General features: G+C 39.3%; 2 protein-coding genes across 7 annotated transcripts in view; one reads left to right on the top strand and one right to left on the bottom strand.

Annotated features, from left to right (window-relative positions):
- Positions 1–9,791, top strand: part of DPP4 (dipeptidyl peptidase 4) — a 71,728-nt gene extending 61,937 nt beyond the window's left edge. The window contains exons 24-26 of the mRNA XM_067472079.1: positions 4,658–4,730; positions 5,224–5,297; positions 6,820–9,791. Of these exons, the coding sequence (XP_067328180.1) occupies positions 4,658–4,730; positions 5,224–5,297; positions 6,820–6,918 (246 nt within the window). The 3' untranslated portion in view covers positions 6,919–9,791. The remainder of the gene's footprint in view (positions 1–4,657; positions 4,731–5,223; positions 5,298–6,819) is intronic.
- Positions 9,792–10,879: 1,088 nt separating this feature from the next.
- The window catches only part of SLC4A10 (solute carrier family 4 member 10), a 199,634-nt gene continuing 189,470 nt past the window's right edge, over positions 10,880–21,043 (bottom strand). For 5 of the 6 annotated variants that reach the window (XM_060777877.2, XM_060777869.2, XM_060777832.2 and 2 more), the window contains one exon: positions 10,880–14,512. In XM_060777877.2, coding sequence (XP_060633860.2) covers positions 14,446–14,512 — 67 coding nt within the window. In that variant the 3' untranslated portion in view covers positions 10,880–14,445. Of the gene's footprint in view, positions 14,513–19,552; positions 19,591–21,043 lie in introns of all 6 variants that reach the window. The other variant, XM_060777851.2, reaches the window with a different exon arrangement.

The following is a 21,043-nucleotide window of genomic DNA, read 5'->3' on the forward strand; positions in this document are numbered from 1 at the left end:
ATTACTTACTAAGTAATCCCAGGATCTGATCCCAGATTTTCATCTTATCCCAGATTATCTAGCAGTGTAGACTCCTATAATCCAGTTCAAAGCAGATAATCTAGGTTCATATCCTGGGATATATGGCCGTATAGATCCAGCCTAAAACAGATTTAATAGTGGTTCCACGCTGAGCTGGATTAAATAAATTCTGCTTGAGAGATTTATTGCTTGACCCATGATTGTTAAAGACCATTTCGTGTGAAGTTGCATAGACAGTACAGTTTATGAATCTATCACTGGTGAAGCTAGAGAGGTCAACTCCTAATATGACTTTGCTGTTTTCCCTAAGAAAATTAAGACTCTACAGTTTTCACAGTTACCATCACTAACCTAGTTCAGAGTGAGTGTTTGTGGCTCACAGGTTGGCACAGAGCAAAATGTTCATATGCAGTGGCTCACCATGCACAGTGGTGGAACTTGATGCCCTGTCCTTAATTAAACGCACTGAGATACATGGGAGACTCTGGGGCCTGATTCATACAAGCATGCACATCATTTAATTAACACATAAGCAAAGGTAAGGGTTTCCTCTTGGCATTAAGTCTAGTTGTGTCCAACTCTGGAGGTTGGTGCTTATCTCTATTTCTAAGCTGGAGAGCCGGCATTGTCCATAGACCCTCCAAGGTCATGTGGCTGGTATGACTGCATGGAGTGCAGTTACTTTCCCACAGAAGCGGTACCTATTGATCTACTCACATTTGCAAGTTTTCAAACTGCTACGTTGACAGAAGCTGGGGCTAACAGCAGGAACTCACCCCGCTCCCCAAATTTGAACCACCAACCTTCCAGTCAGCAAGTTCAGCAGCTCAGTAATTTGTCCAGCTGAACCACCAGGGCTCCAATTAACAAATACATGATGCTTAATAGTTGTGTGAACTTCCATTGGAAATAAATGTATTCTGAAATGATGTGAGAAAATTCTGCCGATGGTACTCTTCCCTTCGCATACCTGACTTATCACTTCCATGGGGTATTCCTCAGACAAATGTGTGTGAACCAACCTGGGTGATCACCTTTCGCATGCCAAAAACATACTATACTAAAGGATAGCTAATGTCTTTGGAAGTCGAAAGCTGCAGACTTCTACTAATTCAAGGCCTGATAGTTTGCACTTCTCTTTGCCCAGCACGGCTTCTGCATGATCTCAGTGTTATCTCTCATTTTATCCTACAGAGTTGTAAGCCTATTATAAAAGAGAAGGAGGAGGCAGGTGTAGCATAGTGAAGAAAGCCAGGATTAACTAGAAAGTCTGCTCACATGCACATGAACACCTCCCTGTTTGGTTTCTACAATGGAGGCTAGAGCAGGACAAGACTCCAGGAGATGAGATGTGAAACAGCATACCACCTTGAGAAGTGCAAGAGCAGGCTGGATAGAAACTGGGCTGACAAGTGCAAAGGAAAAAGGAAAAGGAAAAGACTGAAAGGGGAGCTCTCTAAGCGGGAATGGGATGATGATGCAGATACTATTTGTCATGGGCTGCCAGGAGAGCATGCACCAGGGGTGACTGTTAAACTTGTGAAAGAGGTTGTTTTGCAGTTCTCTCTTGAGTTTGATATGCTGTTGGCAAGTATTTGAAGCAGTCATACATTTGGCAGTCTTCTCCTAGCAGATTTGAAATGTTCAGTCCTCAAGAACTGCTGCATCATTAGGTTATGCAAAACAGGGTACATTTTTTGTAAATATGCCATCTTGTACTGATATGACATTTGTTCTATTATCCAAGAAATATGCCAAAAGGAGAGAGACCTTCAGATCCCAGCCAAACGTTAACTTGTTTGTTGAGTGCTGATGAAATGTTGACTGCTGCTTGATCTTTTTACAATGCCAGTTCTCCTTGCACTGGCCTTAGAGCTAAAGAGGAGCAGGGGGCAGCTGATAATTTCTCCAGTTGGACTCCATGAAAACAAAATAGTCATGCAGAGAGACTTGCTTGTCTGCAGAAAGATCCCAGAGGCCTATTTCATTGCATTGTTTACGTAACTCTTGGGCAGAAATGTGGAACATTGTTCCTTATTTGAAACGGTAGACTGATAGTGGCCGAGTTCACCCCTTAAACACTGTACTAAGTTCAGGAGATTTCGCTTAATGAATAACATCTTCTTAGAGTTGTTTTGTTTTTGGTTGTTCTTTCATTCTTGGAAAGTCATTTATTTTATTTTATCTTTTTTTGGGATTGAGGGTGCTTCTAGATAGCAGTTTATTATTGGAGGTTACACTGTCCGCATTGCTGTCCCCATGGGTGCCCAAAAGAACTGGGCTTTCCTGAGTGTCCACCTCCATGCCATCCCAAAAACTTTTGGGATGGTCCTGGCCCACCCCACCCAAAGCCTTAAAAATAGAGAAAAACTTACCGGGCTGCCATTAGGCCTGTCTAGAGGCCTCCTGATGTGTAGAAATGACCTGCCAGGAGGTGGAGGTGCAGGAGTGACTTTCTCTCTCCCCCGCCTCCTGGCACATCATTTTGAGAGGCCTAAAGGTGGCCAGGTAAGTTTTTATTTTAATGGCTGGGGGGGGGGGGGCTTTGGGAAGAGGGCATCCTCCTCGCTTCTTTGGGCTTTTGGAAGCCTGAAGAAGCGAGATGGGTGTGGGAACTGGCACCCATGTAGTCCCAGGACTATCTGGTAGTCAGTTCTCAAAGACCCAAATACCGCATTGCCTTTCAGGAAGACACGGGTCTAATGGGGTATCTAATTAATTCAGGACAAAACATAGCTTTGTGTGCAGTTAATTTAATTTAATCTTACCCAAGTCATCATTTGAACACCTCAGGCAAAAGTCTGACAGGGACTGTATTTTGGGCCCTGTCTGAAAGGGCCCTGAGATGTTCTAGAATACAGCACACTGCACACAAAGCTATGTTAATATTTACTAGTCTGCATTGGTGAATCTGGAAGAAGAATACCAGGGGATCTAAAAATCTAGGAAAATACAGTTCAAAATTTGCCCAGGTCTTCTTGCTACCAAGAGGAAATATGGACCTGCACACATACACCGCCTTCAGAAGCTGAACACAGGACTCCACAAAGGACTTCTATTTCTAGCATGTACTCAACCAACTGATTTGAAACACTTGGGTTTTTGAGGCTGATCAGAATAACATCAGAAGACATGGAGAGAATGTGCCAAAGGCATTCAAGTGTTTGCTTCTGGCCCCAGTTTGTATTCTATTAGTATTATGAAATGTCTAATTCTGAAAATTAACCCACCTTATATACTCATAAAGCTGGCCTCATATATAAGTTGAGAGCATATTTTGAATCAAAATTATGGAACTTAATATAATCTGTGGATAAAATGAGGGTCATTCTGCATTAAGGAGAAAAAACAACAATGCCTCCTCATAGGGCCAACAAACCACTCTTGTTACCCTTTCCCCACCCAGGTATTAAAAAAGACCAGAAGCTGTATCAAAACTAAAAACAAGTGTATAGATGGGCTCAGCGTTTCATTTAGGTTTTCCCAGGATAGACTAATAGACACTCAGTTCAGAGAAGAGGATGGCTCCTTTTTTGTATCATGTGCACATTGATAAGTTGACCCAGGTTTTTGGAGTTAAGTTTTTGACTACAATTTCTAGACTTATTCATAAGTATATAGGGTATATATGGCAATATGGTTAGTTTGGAATATTTTCTTCTTTTGAAATTGCCTAAGGAACATTCAAGTGACTGAACCACAAGCAGAGGCTCGATAGCCATCTGTTGCTGTACTTTGATCCTGTGTTCCTGTATGGCAGGGATTTGGACTAGATGGCCTTTGGGATCCCTCCCAATTCTATAATTCTATATTATGGATATTGTGGTACTGTTCAGATAGTTCTGTTGACCAAAGAAAGGACAAAGGTTGGAAGAAACTGTGTTAATTCCGGATGTGTGGACCTGGCAAAACTTTGGCAAAGTATTGAAATAGTTACATACATTCCTTTTTAATACAATGGGGTAGTTTTGCTGGTACCTATGTCCAGATTTTGTGATATTTCAATATGTTTAATAGTAGTAGTATGTATCCAGCCATTTGCTTCCACACACAAAAAATCAATAATTTTCAAGATATTCAGATGAATAAAGTTTCCCTGTCTATATAAAAGACAGAGAAGGCAAAAAGACCAGTGTGGGGAAATAATGAGATGACTATATTTGAAGGCAGCATAGGTTATTTCTGTCTAAGCCTTTCAGCAGCCATTCTGCTTAGGTTGATCAAAGGGTAATAGGAAATAGTGCTATCAAAAGAGCTATTTCTGCAAGATACTTTAATTGAAGATTGCTGCTGCAAAATGCTTCTGGAGAATACATGTTTCTTCAGATAAATAGAATTACAGTAAACATTGCACCTGGGTCTTCTGAACTAAATTGCCGACTCTTCAGCATAGAAATGGAGATGAGCGCCAACCCCCAGAGTCGGGCATGACTAGACTAGTCAAGGAAAAACCTTTACCTTTACTATAGTATAGGAAGAATAGTTCTAAACTAGCCTCTTTCATGGTAGAGCCTTTCATTTATTTTTATTTTTTTTTGTATATACTGGCTAATATTCACTAATATTCCAGACTAGAACCGGAACTAATTATTGTTGTTGGTTTTTGTTTTTGTTTTTTTACATTCTTAAAAAATAGAATTCCACAGTCATGGCTAAAGCACAATATTTCCGAGAAGTTGAATATCTACTCATCCATGGAACAGCAGATGGTAAGGCACTCCTAACTAGACATCGTATGTAATATAAGGTAATCACTCTGCTACTGGCAAAGGGGAAGCACAAAAGGGAAACAATGACACACCACTGAGCACAACATTGCTCATTGCTGCATCTTTGTTAGCTTTTAAAGTGGGCTGAATCAGTGTGGAGTGTGGGACTAGTACTCTGGGAGACCAGGATTAAATCCCTGATCAGCCATGGAAACCTACTGTGTGGCCTTGAGCAAGTCACACACTCTCGGCTTCAAAGCAAGGCAAAGGCAAACTTCCTCTGAAGAAATCATGCCAAAAAAACTTCTTGTCAGAAATTAGTCAAATCCATACAACGTCAACAAAGGTGTTGAACAGTGGCTTCCTGGCTCAGATGTTCAGTTTTCTCTCCTCTCGCCACCCCACCATCTCACCCCTAGTAGATTTTTCACCTTACCCAGATGATAATATGCATTAAATGAGTGGCATTTTTCTGTTTCTTTTATATTTCCAGATAATGTTCACTTCCAGCAAGGGGCCCAGATCTCAAAAGCACTGGTTGATGCAGAGGTGGATTTCCAAGCAATGGTATGTGTTAAGTGTCCATATGCAATTTGCTTGTGATGCCATTTTCATTCTGAATGAAGAAATAGACATGAGAGAATAAAACTGTCTCTAAGAAACATCTATGTAATAAATCACCTTCCTCAGCCAGGAGAAGATGAAAAATATGGGAACAGCAGATGTTTCTGCATATGATTTCTCCCAACAAGAAAGTTTGATCAAGGAACTAAGGAATTATATTCAGTCTCAGTACCTGCAGTTGTTTATGTGCAGGAAACCTGTACTTTAGCCCTTGGCAGAGAAAAAATGAGCCTTTGGCCATGTAAAGCAGGTGGCTCTGCTGCTGAACTATGACCTTTCCCCTAATCTAAACATCAAAGTCAAAAGTGGATGAAAATAGTTAGTCTTACGTTTATGATATACAATCTAGCCCAGGAAAAAAGGATGCCGGAGAACTATTTATTTAGTAGTCACATTGATGTACTGTATATTCTCCTGTGAACTGAAAATGCTGTTGCACATACATCTCACCCCACCCTCTATCCTTATTATAATCCTGTTAGCTAGACAGGAAACTTTCCCCATAGCATCGTGCATAGAAAGTGCAGCTTCGTTTACATGGCAGTTAAGGAAGGGATCAAAACAGTCCATAATTAATGACCCCTTCCCCACACTTTCATCCCATGCCCTTGTTCCTTACCTACAATTTGCACTATCCCATTCCCTTGTCTTGTTTAGAGTTCAGCCATGTCTTACGGCAGTTGTCACCATAGGTTATTGGGCACTGTTCTGAGTTTTAAATTGTTGCTTTATGTGCTGTTGGTTTTACTTTTTTGCATTGTACTGTGTGTTTATTTTATGAGTTGTTTTTTTGGCACCTTGTGTCATATGAAAGCTGCCCCAAGCCCCTTCGGGGAGATGAATACGGGGTACAAAAATAAAGTAATAGTATTAGTAGTAGTTATTATTATTATTATTTGAAACACAACAAGATGAGTCCACAGCAAACAAGATCACTCTGCTGGCCGTTGTATTGGATCACACGTTGGACACTTCCCAAGTGTCTAGGACTGTGTGACGTATCGGTGAATAATGCGTGCAGATACCAGTAAGGTGACCTGCAGCTGGCAAATGGTAATTTTGTCAGCGCCAATTGTGTTTAAGTGCAGGCCAAGGTCTTTAGGCACTGCACCCAGTGTGCCGATCACCACTGGGACCACCTTGACTGGCTTGTGCCAGAGCCTTTGCAGTTCGATCTTTAAATCCTCATATCGTGTCAGCTTTTCCAGTTGTTTCTCTTCAATCCTGTTGTCACCTGGAATTGCAACATTGACAATCCATACTTTGTTTTTTAACACAATTATTACTATTATTATTATTATTATTATTATATAATACATTATTAAAATATAACAATAATATATTTCAATGGCTTGAAAAAATATTTTAAATCCCTGATTGTACTTACAGTGTTATTCTTTTTTAACTGCCATTACATACGCTGCTTCTGATGCCTTAATTTCTTTTTCTTCTTCTTCTTCTCCAGTGGTATACGGACAAAGATCATGGGATTGGAGGCCATGCTCACAATCATATCTACACCCATATGAGCCATTTTATCAAGCAGTGTTTTGCATTATCATAACACCTTTTGCATCTCAAGCAAATTATGAACGCTATCCTAGTTAATGGTCTCATGCTTCATTCAGCTGAGACAGTATCATTGATTGCTAAAAATACTTGAATGAAGAAAATTCGTATTTTTGTTCTTTTTGCAACCCTTGTATCCAGGGAACACAAAACCAAAGATCTGCAGTACTTTCTCATGCATGGAAGACCGACTCCATTGTCTTCTCTATGGAAAAGTAATTTGCACCTTTGTTATAGACGGCGTTGACCAGTAATTTTCCTTCTGGACAAGACAATAAAGCAGTCATGTGTGTGTGAACTATAGGATTGCAGCATTCCTATTTATTCCATTTTATTTTGCCAATATGTAAATGTTGCTGTTCTGAAACAAAATGTGACTTGAGCTTACATGTTCTTTGTTACAAGTTAGGGGGAAGTACTCGAAGTGCAGCTTCATTTACATGCAGAGTAAAATTTTAGCATAAATGTGATAATTTAAGCAGATAGGATTCAGCTTTTACATGGGAGAGGTTGAGAGTGAAAATACCTGCTTAAAATACCTTCTGCTGTAGCCCTCCAAGAGAGGCTTGTGCATGACAATCAAAATTGGCAAATGTCATCCGCTCTCATGTAAGGACAGAGCAAGATGTGATCTGCGAGACCTGTAATTAATGTTACTTGTAATTAAAAAATGAAAAATCACTGGGAAAAGGGAAAGTATATAATTAAAATCACAATTAAAAACAAATAAATTAATAAACCACTGGGACAAAGGGAAGTTGGATGATGGGAGCACTGCTGTTTGGCCTTTTCCTTTTTCTCACTCCTCCCAGTAAGTTACTCTTCATGTTTTAAAATTTAAAGATGGGAATTCTAAAATTATATGCTGTAAAATTTCCTAAAAATCTAGCAGCAACATCAATTTCTAGGGCAGTGCTTCTTACACTTTTCCCACTCACAACCCCTTTCACCCGAGAATTTTTGACATGACCTCAGATATACAAGTATATAAAATATGAATAAAAAATAAACATTTGTGCATAATAAATTAGTATTTGCAAGACTTGTTAAACAGGTTGATTTTTCATTTTGGGGATTACAGCTAAACATTTTCTGCAAAGTCAACCGTCAATGCTTCACATTGTTGCTAACAGATTTGTGTAAATGGGTGGCATTCAGACAACCTTTTCTGTTGCTAAATTTCTGTGACCCGCCACATTGAGGGAAGAAGATCCCATTTTTGGTTGGGACCCATAATTTAAAAAAAAAACCCAGTAGACTAGTCTATACTTCTTTATAAAAGTTGGCAACACTTGTAAAAAACAATTGTAGAAAAGGTATAAAATATATTTTAGAATGAGTAGCATCTGATAGAGGCCCCTTGGTGATGTAGCAGGTTAAACCGTTGAGCTGCTTAACTTGCTGACTGAAAGGTCGGCATTTCGAATCTGGGGAGTGGGGTTAGCTCCCACTGTTAGGCTTGGCTTCTGCAAACCTAGCAGTTCGAAAACACGTAAATGTGAGATTAATAGGCACCGCTTCTATGGGAAGATAATGCCACTCTATGCAGTCATGCTGGCCACATGTCTACAGACAACACCGGCTCTTCAACTTAGAAATGGAGATGAGCGCCACCCCCTAGAATCAGGCACATCTAGACTTAATGTCAAGGGGAAATCTTTACCTTTACTAGCATATGATGGTTTCTGTGTATGAACTACCATTCATTATAGAAAGAAAATAATGCTATATATCCAGGTTGAAATTACGTACTTGGTATCCTGCAGTCAGATCAGTGGAACAATTTATGTGTTTTTGCCCATGTCTTCACTAGTGAATGAAGCCAGATCCAGAGCTTGGTGATGGCAGAACACTTTGAGGACTGAGAACAGATATTTAATGTGAACCTTGCACTTGGGCTCTGACCATTGTTTTTACAAAGGAACAAACCACTAAAATGGAACCATGAATACTTTGTGTATCTTAGGCCTCTTGTGAATCTGAAACTTGAAGAGGGCTGCAATTCCAGAAACCTTATGCTAAATAAAATCGTTTAGTCTTTTCTTAAAATTGAATTATTTGGAACTAGCATTTCCCTATAGTTAGGGGAGGCCCACCAGCCATTGATGGGTTGTGTGTCCAAGAGCCCTCCAGCAAATTTGGGGGAGGAAAAGTAGCACTTATCACATGCATCCCATTAGACAAAAGTAAAAAATTCCTTTTTTCAGTTCCACATGTGCAAGGACTACTGGATGGTTCTTGTGGTAAGCAGGGAGTGGATAGGGCTGGCCCTGGGAGCCTTTGGCTGGCCTTGTGGATGCTTCCTTCCACCTTTGCCATAAAAGAACTTGCACTCGTGCAAACAGGATTTTGGCCACTCTTTGCAGATTGCTCTCTTTTCTAAGCAGCAAAACAAACCTGGAATATGGATTAACTTGGGTATGCATCAAAGCTCATCTTTTGCTTTAAATAAACACCCTGTTTTTCTCTTTTTTGTACAACATATGCATTCTGCTGGTGCATCACAAAGAGAAAGCAATCAAAGAATGTGACACCTGCGACTCTTGTTATATTGATATAGCTCAGGAGTTTATGGTGTCTCGCTTTTCTATTTATGCAGTTAAAATGTGTATTGAAGTACCCAATTATGAAATGTTATACTACTTCGTTACCAATGTGCCTTATAATACACTAATCGAAATCTTGAGATTTGGGCCCCCTTTCCCTTTGCTTAGCTTTGTACATTCCCAGCACTTTGCCACCACAGGCTTTGAATCTAAATTCCATTGTATTCAAAGGGCAATGCCTATGTGATTCGCAAATTATGATGTCCTGAAAATGTCACTGTTTAAAACAAATTGTAATAAAGCTGTATTTGTGATACCAGAATTTGTGTCTTATGTGGTTTGTTTTCTAAAAATCTACTTACCGTGTATACTTGAGTATAAACTGAGTTTTTCAGCAAACCCCCCCCCCCCCAGTTTTTGACTGAAAAAGTCCCCCTTGAGTCAGCTTCTACTCGAGTTAAGGTTATTTATTGTTTTACTCTGTTATTATTATTTTATTATATTTATTGTTTTGCCCTATTATTAAATTTATTATTTTTCTCTATGTATTGTTATTACATTTATTATTTTACTCTATTTATTACTACTATTACATTTATTATTTTACTCTATTATTATTACATGTATCATTTTTCTCTATTATTAATGCATTTGTTATTTTTCTCTATTATTATTACATGTGCTATTTTATTCTATTATTACATTTCTATTATTTTACTCTATTATTTTGATTACATTTATTATTTTACTCTATTATTATTGGAAGGATATGTAAGCACATTTACATTGAAGAAGATTAGAATAATGATTTAATCAGAGTAGGATGCCTTATCTTAAATTGCAGTTTTATGTAAATATTCAAAAACATTTAACCTACTGATGCTTCAATTAACATAATTTTATTGGTATCTATTTTTATTTTGAAATTTACCAGTAGCTGCCGCATTTCCCACCCTTGGCTTATACTCGAGTCACTACGTTTTCCCAGTTTTTTGTGGTAAAATTAGATGCCTCAGCTTATATTCAGGTTGGCTTATACTCAAGTATATACGGTATCTTAAAGTAGGCTGTTTTAACTTAGATGTTGATTTATTACTCAACAATTGTTTCAGTTAGTCTACTCTAACTGGGACTAACCAACATGGTTTCAGTCAAAAACAAATTAAATACTCATCAGTATACCTGCCCTATCATGACATCTGTATTCACCTGCTTGAGTTGGCTGCTGAACTGAGCTTAATAACAGGACTAACACACTCATGGCCTGATGACACAATATCAGATAAACTAAACTCTACTTGCAGAATAGACAAACCAGGCCAGAGGTGCTGTAGATATAAACATGAAGAACAGTTAGGATAAATATTTTATTTCCACTTAACATCTCTTAAAGATGTGAAAAACACAGAATTCTATTCACATGTACACTTTATTTAAACCTTTGTAATAAATTACATCCAAGAAATTCAGCAATTTGTGACAAAGAAATATGAAATTAAAAGTAAATATAATGCTAGTTATTTGCAGTTTAAGCTCTCTTTTTGGTGATTTCAAAATCTTGAGATTAACACTGGAGTAGCATTGGAATTCAAAGAGAAAACAGCATTTAAAACAACTCAAAAATATTGAAAAGAAATAATGCAGGGTGCCATTCAATACATTGATTTCATAAGATCCAGAAAGCTAGATAAGCAAGATTTTTAAATTTTTTGTTTGTTTTGATATAGAACATCAGCAACATATTTCATACAACAGCAATCTCTTTCCAGGCCCAAATATGCCCTGCATTGTTACGCTATGGCCGCCTTCAAACAACTGGAATGTTACAATAGATCTTCAAGTACACAGTAACAAAAATTTCAGTGTTAAATGAGTGGCATTTTAATCTAAATTTATACATACATTTATATTCTGCATTTTTATTTCTTTTAATAAATACATTAGTTGAATCATATTTGAAAAATATGGACGATACCAAGAATGTTCTAAGAGAAACTTCTGTGGATCAAAAAGGAACCCTAGAAGCACTTGCTTTTCATCACCACCACTTGTTTTAGTCTACTTTTTGGCACAAGAACACTTGGTGGGATGTTATGTTTAGAGTAAGAAGGCATATAGAATACGGAGCTAATCTGGACCTGTTAGAGCTGCAACATGGCATTGACTCCTGGCTGATGGCACCTGGGATTTTTTTTTGTGACTATGTCCACGTTGGCTGTAATCATTGGGTACTTTGGTCTCTTGCTTGCCAACTATCAGGAGGTCCAGGTATCGACAGTCTGAAGATGAGCAAGTAAGAGACCAAAAGTAACTGAAGCATCTCATGGGTCCACCTTGGATCAGATGTGCTTAAAGAGTTTCCAAGTTAAAAGAAACAGCTAGAGGACCAAAGGTTGGAAATCATTGTTAAAGGAGGATTATGTGCAAGGTCTGTAGGGCATGAATGGCCTCCCCCCCCCGCAAAATCTCTGCATGTCTACACATACCAAATGCTTGGATGTGCCAACGTTATAAAGGATAGAACAGCTCTGCTTCAAATCTGATGTGCACCACTGATTTCAATGGAGAACTGCCAGAACCTCTACTGCCTTTATTATGAATAGGGAGGTGACCATACCCCACTGATCTCGCACAGAAGCCCCTAAACTTTGGCTCTCCAAATGTCTTGGACTTCAGTTCTCAGAAGCCCCAGCCATCTTGGCCAATAAAGTTACCCTATTTGCTATGAGTGCTGTGAAATTGGCTAAGGGTTATTCCACTAAGCTGAGGAAATCTGAAAATCACAAGCTGGGGTCAAAGCCTTGGACACTGAAACAATATCAGTTCCTTGCTATTCTAAATGCTGTTCCAAAATCTGATTTAAAAAGAAAAACGACAAAACAAAAACTAATAAACGTTTTCCCCCAAAACAATTAAAAAACATAAAGCAATTTTTAAAATATTCAGTACTGTCTCTTATTTTAAATACAACCCCTCCTCCCCAAAAGTGTGCACAACAAAGCACTAGACTTCTACCTTCCAAGGGATGACCAATTGTCAATTTTTGTGAAGATCCAGCTATTTTGTTCCCTTCCATACAAATTCCGTCATATTCTGCACATCTTCGTTACTTGAACATGTTCCAAGCAAATGTATAAGAGGGTCACGGGGAGAAACACTATGGCTAGATCTACCCAGCAAAGTACAACCCTTTCACTATAGGTGGTGGCTGGTATACAACCCTTTCACTATAGGTGGTGGTTGGTGTACAACCCTTTCACGATAGGTGGTGGTTGGTGCTTTCTGCCTAATTTCTGTCAAACTTGGATAATGGAAGGAGAGAAAAAGAGTTCTAATAAATTTCCTCAAAAACTTTCTCTGTTGCCTGTAGGAAAACAAATAGAGGGAAAGTCCTCTCTGGAGCAGAGTTCACAATGTTCTGATATTCAAAACCATAGTTTAGCTACTGTTAAACTCTTAGCAAGACAACACAGTCTATATGGCATATACAAAAAAGTCTGAATTCAAACCTCTGTGGAAATGCTTGCCTTTCACACTAAAATTCCAATTCAACTGCCAAAAAGGTCTGCAAAACTGGAGCATTATGGTAATAACTTGGCCTACTGAAATTTGTTTCACATTTCCCATTCATTTTGGTGAAATTATGATTTCAAGCTCCATTGGGGAATACAATCAAGGCATGATCTAAAACCTATTTTGGTCCCACGGATATCGGAGATAAGCACATGCCCAAATGACTTCCTCCAAAATCCATTGTGTCTCAAACTGCTTAACTTTGGCCAGATGGTATCCAGAGTTTATTGACCAATTGCAAATGCATACAATGCATTTTGTAAAAAAATAGCAAACATCTGATAAAATAATGAAATAAGCACTCTAGCAAAAATAGACATAGAATTTATACCTGGATCAAATCAGTACCTATCCATAACCATATAAGTGCAGAACATCATAAAGGAATGTAAGGAGAGTATTCAAAGGTTTGAAGCATCTGTGGGCTCACGGATCAGCCCTGGGAGGAAGGAAAGTAGCCTTACTGCACTTGCCTGTAAAGGACTTGAAGCTGGAAAGCTAGAAAAATGTGGATTGTTTTACCACCACAATGCAGCTGTTAAAACTCACCACTGCAACATTAAGTACAGTACAAGATATTGCAATAACAGCTTGCTTTCACAACAAATATTGTATGAATATTGCACATCGGCGGATGTGGCTTTTCTTCCAAACAAGATGAGAGAATGTTTTACTATAGCCTACATATCTTTATATATTATATTACTTTATTTTTTCCAGTTACATATAAATTTAAATATTAAATATCCAGTATTAAATCAAGGAAAATTGCACAAATATAGGGTCTGATCCAATTAGTCTCACACACATACTTCCATACACACATCCTTCCATACATACGTACATACATAAAAGCCATGATTTTAATGATGAGGGGTGGGAGTTACTCTTATGCTTTGCAGGATTGAGATGCTCCTTGTTTCAAAAATAGCTCTAAAACTAGCAGTTCATTGTTACTTTGGGTCTCTTGAAATAGCTGGCTGAAAGCTACGCTAGAAAAAAGAATGGGGTGCTATTTCAAGTTTGCTTTCGGAGATGGAGAAAGCTAGGACCATACGTTGCACAGGCAAAGTAGGAAAAGTACAGTCCAAACCTACTGCAAGAGAAGTTTGAACAGACACATTGCTCATTTCTTGAACGGACACAGGTTCAAAGGGTCTTGCACTCCAGCAAGAAAAGCGCAGGATCCCTTCACTGGCGATGGTCAATTCTGGCATGGAGTATGGCCAGTGGATAAACAAGACAGTGAACCGAGACACATATTGCACTACTTACATTACCAGTGCTACTGTGGGAGGAAGGACAGGTTGTACGCACAATGAATTGATCATACTGGGTACAGTTACGTTTGTGGCGCTCCTCACATTCGCTTATATAAAAAACAAAACAAACTGAAGAGCCTGTCATAGACAAGTCTCGCGGTCCACACCTTTCCCTGAGTCACCTTTCTTCTCTTTTCGGCCTTCAGTGCTATGAGAGAGAAAAAAAAGAAAAAGAAGAAAGAAGTCTTAAAACTGCCAAGCCAAACCCATACAGTTTTGTTTTTGTTTTCAAGGAGGGGGAGCCATTTGACACACAACATCATTTGCCTCAGCTTTTCATGCTTCAGAGCAGAAATGCCACTGTTGGATAGTACGCATGAATGTAATGCACAGTTATGAAAAACATCAGTCGACTCAACAGTAAAGAGGAAGGCAAAGAACATCATTTTTGAATTACAATGAAATGAGAAATTAATTGATATAAATCCGCAAGCATGCAAGCAAAAAAATTAAAATAATATCACTGCAAAGGTTTAAATGGTAACCATTTGCTTTACAAACAACAACTGGTCACATAGTTTAATGCTGGCATTTTCAGTTGCACAAACAAGAAGCTGAACAGTCAAGTGGTTATGTACCTTCTCCCCTAGCTATCCAAAGCATTAGTCAACTCACAGGCTTAGTCAATTCCTGCCTTTGTCACACAAGTTCATGGTAAAACATTGTGGGTGAGGGAGCTCCTTTCTCCTCCCTTTTACATATGTTTGTGTGCAAGAGAAACCTGGTTTCCCTCCTGATGAAAATCAAGCAGTGGTTAATGATGGACACCAAGGCTCTTATCCCCCCTGAGCTCTCCTCCTTATTTGTCTTTTAATCTGGATTACATATAATACATTTAATTTGGATTGACCTATAAAACCCTAAACGATTCTGGCCCAGTTTACCTGGCCGAACGTATCTCCCTCTGCGAACTTCTAAGGACCTTAAGATCATCTGGAGAGGCCCTGCTCTCGGTCCCACTGCCGTCGCAGTTGTGGTTGGTGGGAATGAGAGACAGGGCTTTCTCAGTGGTAGCCCCTCAGCTGTGGAAGTCCCTTCCTCATGAGATCAGATCTGTCCCCTCCCTCATGACATTCCAGAAGAAGCTCAAATCTGGTTGTGGGATCAAGTGTTTGCAGAATAGTCTATTTTATTGGTAAGATTACATTTTTAGCAGACGGCAACAGAGTGATTGGATGATGACTTGAAATGGCGAACTGTTTTTAATGTATATTTATAACATTTTTAATGTATGCTATGGGTATTTTTGCTATGTTATTTATTGTGCAGCACTGAATAGTGCCTGTTGGTAGTCGTCCTGAATCCCTCTTCGGAGGTGGAGAAGGACGGATAGAAATGCTCCTAATAAATAATAACTCTATTTGCTGGCTTGCCAGCCCTGCACTTGCCATTTCGTATCCCATATGGGAATGAATGATCTGGCTGTTGTTGAATGGCTTGGGAAGAAGGGGCTTCATTGGCATGGCCTGTTGCCACTGTTGCTTGGACAACACCATGGGTGTCTGCCACATATCTCCTGGTCATTCACTTGCGGATAAGACCTAGGGTTGGTAAAAGGCAAATGTTTCAATATTCAGGCCACTCATGCTCTAGAGCAGTAGTTCTCAACCTGGGGTCCCCAGATGTTTTTGGCCTACATTTCCCAGAAATCCCAGCCAGTTTACCAGCTGTTAGGATTTCTGGGAATTAAAGGCCTAAAACATCTGGGGACCCCAGGTTGAGAACCACTGCTCTAGAGATTATACAAGACAACTGAGCCAGGATTCACACCATGTGACCTGCTATTTTACCCCATCAGGGAAAGACACCCTGAGTTTATTGACTGAGCCCAGAGAAGGGCAAACAAGGAGTTAATTTATCAGAAGCTAATATTCGTGAGATTTATAAGGGATAGTACCCTTTGAGCCAGCCTGATAGGGGCTAAGCTGATACTAGCTGCTTATCTGTGGCAAATAATGGAAGTAAATAAGGTGGAATTCAATAAGTAGCTATGGCACCCATTTGCTGAAGGGCAGGTTCTGGAATTGCTTCTTTATGAGATGTAATTTGGAGGCGAGGAAGTAGAAAAGGAAGCTCCCCTTGGGGTTGACCTGAGGGATGAGTTCTCAGTTTAAGTAATGTGATTTCAGAGGTGGGGAGATTCCTGGTTGAACTTTCATTTGTGCACAAGGTGGGGAGCAGCCCAGCTTTAGATTTCTTCTCAAGCTCAGGTCTATTAGAAACTGAGGATGAAGTCTCGGTGACACCACTGGACTCAATTGCTCCCATACTAGGTTGATCCCACATCTTTACATCTCTCAGGGTTTAAATTTTATATATATATATATATATATATATATATATATATATATATATATAATGGCCCTTTGAACCCAATCTCTTGTGTATGGTCTTGCTCTTGTTTATTTCATGGCTGGCTGCAAAAAGTGGGTAATAAATATTTTAATGCTTTTCGACAAGTTCAGGTTTTGCTGTTATTCTTTGGTTTGATTTTCTCCAGAAAGAATATCTAGTCTTGAATGTGTATGAAATTTGTTGGATTCAATTATACTTAAGAGTAGGCCCACCTAAATGTTTTGAAGTTCCCCATTCAAGGGAGACCACTGTGGCTCCTCCCGTGTGGTTGTTCTACCAGTAGGCAGTATTTGGCAACATATTGATGGCTAAGAGGTTAATTTTATTTGAATCACTATGTTTTCTTTTTGTTATATGTATGCTTTTATTTTTGTTTTCATCTAACTATCTGAGCTCCATGTTATGTTTCAATTACAGTACACATTCAGTTTGATTGTGGGCTGTCTTGAGACCTATTTTTGATAGAAAGATGGGAATAAATCCAAGAAATGATTACAATTAATTGAAGTCCGATTCATTTTAGTGGGTCTACTGAGAGGATGGCTAAGCTGGAATCCAGTCCATTATGTTATTCCATCTAGAATCCACCAATGTGCAGTGATGTTGTAAAATTCTCACAGTCTTCTGTTAAGAGCACATGGAACTGCCATCATTTTGCAACCGCAACAACCATCAGGAATGAGCTTCTGTTTAATTTTCTGCCAGAGGCAGCAAAGGAATATGGAAACAAAAATTGGCCTTTCTCTCCCTTCATTCTAATGCACCATCTAACCGTGAGGCCATCATCTAATGGATGATGTTGCCCAGCCACCATCCTTGCTTTTATCTGTCACTAGCCTGCAGGTACTTTCAGATAGTTAAGGTTACAACAACTGTTGCTGCACTCTTAATGCACAGGCTTACATAACATGAATAGACAGCACATTTGCTGTTATATTTTCAAGGTTCTTATAGAGCATCTCCTTTCCTCAATCTGAAAGGGGAAGATGGCGCTCTCAGCAGTGATTCTTCCTCCTCTGCTCAACGTATTTGGTTCAAGTTCAGCTGCATATCCCAACCTAGGAAGCCCTCTTTATTGTTGATGTTACTAAGCCCATGCTGTGCTCCTCCAAAATGTTAAACACAAAGGCTGAGATCTTCCACAAGATTTACTCCACTGTGCTGCTTAGCTGGTCCATTGTAAGGAACTTTTTTGAGCTATGTGAAGAAGCAATAGGAGAACTGAACAGGAGTTAGCTTTAGCATCAGAGAAAACTGCCCAGAAAGCTTCCAAGCCACCAGGAGTCAGTAGGGCAGCTTAATTGCTCAACAAAGAGACTTTATGGTGTTTAAAATGGCATCTATGGCCATTTAAACCTTGTTGCACTGTCTGAAGTGTCACCACCAGTGATTACTCTGTGTATCAGGATCACAACTGAAGCCATTTGTTTTTAAAAGTTAAGGAACCAAATGGTTACTGAACAAGGAAACTATCAGGAATCTACCAAACAGATCTTTGAAACATTGTTCTGGCTGAAGAATTAAGTTGCGGAATAGTGCTGAAGTAATAGAAGGAATAACACAGGGCTACTCCTTTTGCTTACAATTATATGAACCACTTGCCCTGCAGGAATAGTTGCCTATATATAAAGCCTCCTTGAGTCACCTTAAGGGTTGAGAAAGGAGGGGTATAAATAGGGTAAATAATTAAAATAAATAAATAGCTAATCCCAGCAAATACCAGTCTTTCCCAACATGGAGGCTGCTAGATTGCGAGGAATGCATCCCCATCCAATACTAGCTATAGCAGGGAACTAAGGGTCTAGCCATACTTGATTGAACATGTATTAGAAGATGCTATCTTCCATTCAAGAGACTATGATGTCAACCTATAATGTTGGTATAGGACACAGTGATTCTATTTATCATGGAGGTGTAGCAACACGAGGGTGACTGCTAAACACGAATCTATGGGGCCCTGTATACTGTAGATATATATATATCGCATGTTCAGGTTGAGTATCCCTTATCAGAAGTGCTTGGGACCATAAAAGCTTCAGATTTTGTTCAGATTTGAACATAGGGGCATAATGAGATATCATAGGGATGAGACCAGGTCAAAACACACAATTAATTTATGTTTCATATATATAATTTATACACATAGCCTGACAGTAATTTTATACACAACATCTTAAATATTTTTGTCCATGAAACAAAGTTTGTGTACACTGAACCATAAGAAAATAAACATGTTGCTATACTCTCAGTTCTGGATTTCAGGTTTTGAAATTCTGGATAAAAGATCCTCAACTTGTACAAGTTTTATGATGATGTTGTAAACCCTTTGCACTTGGGACAGCAATTTAATCACACCCACATGCAAACACACGCACACACTCCTGAACTGCAGGTGAGAACTGGGACTGTGTTTCTCGATCCTGAGCTGATCATCTTGTTTATGCTGCTCGGGGAGAGGAAAAACACTGCAAAAGCAACATGCCATTTTGGGGGGACAAAATGTCAGGAGACAAGAAGTCCCTTTATTCAGTTAGGTCATTGAATTCAGATTAGTATGACAAAAGCCTGCACATTTTCTCAGTGCATTGGATATTTCAGAGAATATTATAATTTATATTTTGGGTGAATGACAACATTGGGTAGATGAGAATGCCTGTTTAGTGATCATGGAAGAACCAATGCACACATAACCAAACAATACTCCCAATGTGTTTTCCATGCCATTCTTGTACATTTTGTCTCCCCAGAATTTATACAGAGTTAAGTCAGCTAGGTTTTCCAAAAGACACCAATCAGAAGCAAACAAGGGAGAGGTCTGGGAGGAGAGTCTTACCTTTGGGAATCAGCTTCGAGAGAGATTAGGAAGGGGAGCTTAGGGTAAAAATGTGAATAGTAGAACAATTAAGTAGTAAATCATGTTAATTCAAAATGAAGGGCATCTGGAGGGAAAAACACTTAAATACGATTGTATATAGGCTTGATGAAAGATAATACTTATAGATGTGCCAAGAAAAGTAGGTATCTTCCTTTACAGTTGACACAAACCTAGAACTGAATTATATAAGTCTACACTGACCATATAATGCAGCTGCAAACATTATATGTCAGTGTAGATGGAGCCCTAGAAGTAAACAGAGCATAAAGAAAGGAGAAAGGGCAGACTGGAGGATATTGCCTGAGAAGTATACAGTTCTCCTTCTGCAGTTTTTTTTTTTTTAGAGATGGTGGGGAGGGAAAAGGAGATAAGGATGTATTTGTATCCCATCAAGCTACTGCAGTTGCTTCCATATCGAGATTTCTACCAATGATGGGCATGAGCAGTCACTCTGAGACTCAGGCATGTAGCCGGGGGGGGGGGGGCCTTGAGGGGCTTCAGCCCCCCCCCCCCCCAAATTCTCATGGTGGTTCGCGAAAAGGCCTTACTGGTGCATTATTTAAACTGTTATGTTTATTCATATCATGATCTGATCACCATACTCAATATATCCCATATGCATGGGGGTATTGGGGTAATGATACAAAAGGTTTGCTAGGCTAGACCCTCTTACACTCAGACTCAGCCCCCCCCCCGAAACTCAGCCCCCCAAAAACCCCACCCCCTGAAAAAAATTAGCCCCCCCCCTCCCGAAACGAAATCCTGGCTACGGGCCTGCTGAGACTCTACTGATTCTTAATCCAAATTCCTATGATGACTCTTGTTAGTTCAAAAAAAAAAAAACCTAGAGAAGTAGTTCTCAGATTGTGCTCCTCCAGATGTTTTGGACTTCAGCTTCCACAATTCCTAACAGTTGGGAAGCTAGTTGGGATTTCTGGGAGCTGAAGTCCAAAACAGCTGGAGGAGCAGAGTTTGAGAAACAATGAAGTAGAAGATCAACATGGAGAACATAGCAGGGGTGATTTTTTTTTAAAAAAAGCACAATTCCCCAAAACTGTGGCAGCTGCTGTATACAGGGTTTTGGGGGATGGAGGGGACCAATGGATAATAAATGTATATAGAATTTGAAAACATTATTGTTTGGTCTAGATGCTCCCAGATTGCACCAGTCAGCAGTGGTCATTATGGCTAAGGCATTATGATAGTTGTGATCGCCTTTAAAAAAGCAATGTCTTTGAGTTTTGAGCCTGCTTCAGTTTCCTCCTGTTTACAGCACCACAAACAAAGGAAAGTCAAAGAAGCAGAAACTTCGAAAAGGACCCTTGCAACAAGATGGGAATGCACACCACAACCATTCGGTTTTATTCCAGAATTGTGCAGCATAACTTTCCTCTACTGCCCACAATTCTCCTTGCTATTTTCCGACCTAGCATTGACATGGATGGAAGC

Source organism: Anolis sagrei, chromosome 1 (assembly GCF_037176765.1).
Source record: "Anolis sagrei isolate rAnoSag1 chromosome 1, rAnoSag1.mat, whole genome shotgun sequence".
NCBI lineage: Eukaryota > Metazoa > Chordata > Lepidosauria > Squamata > Dactyloidae > Anolis > Anolis sagrei.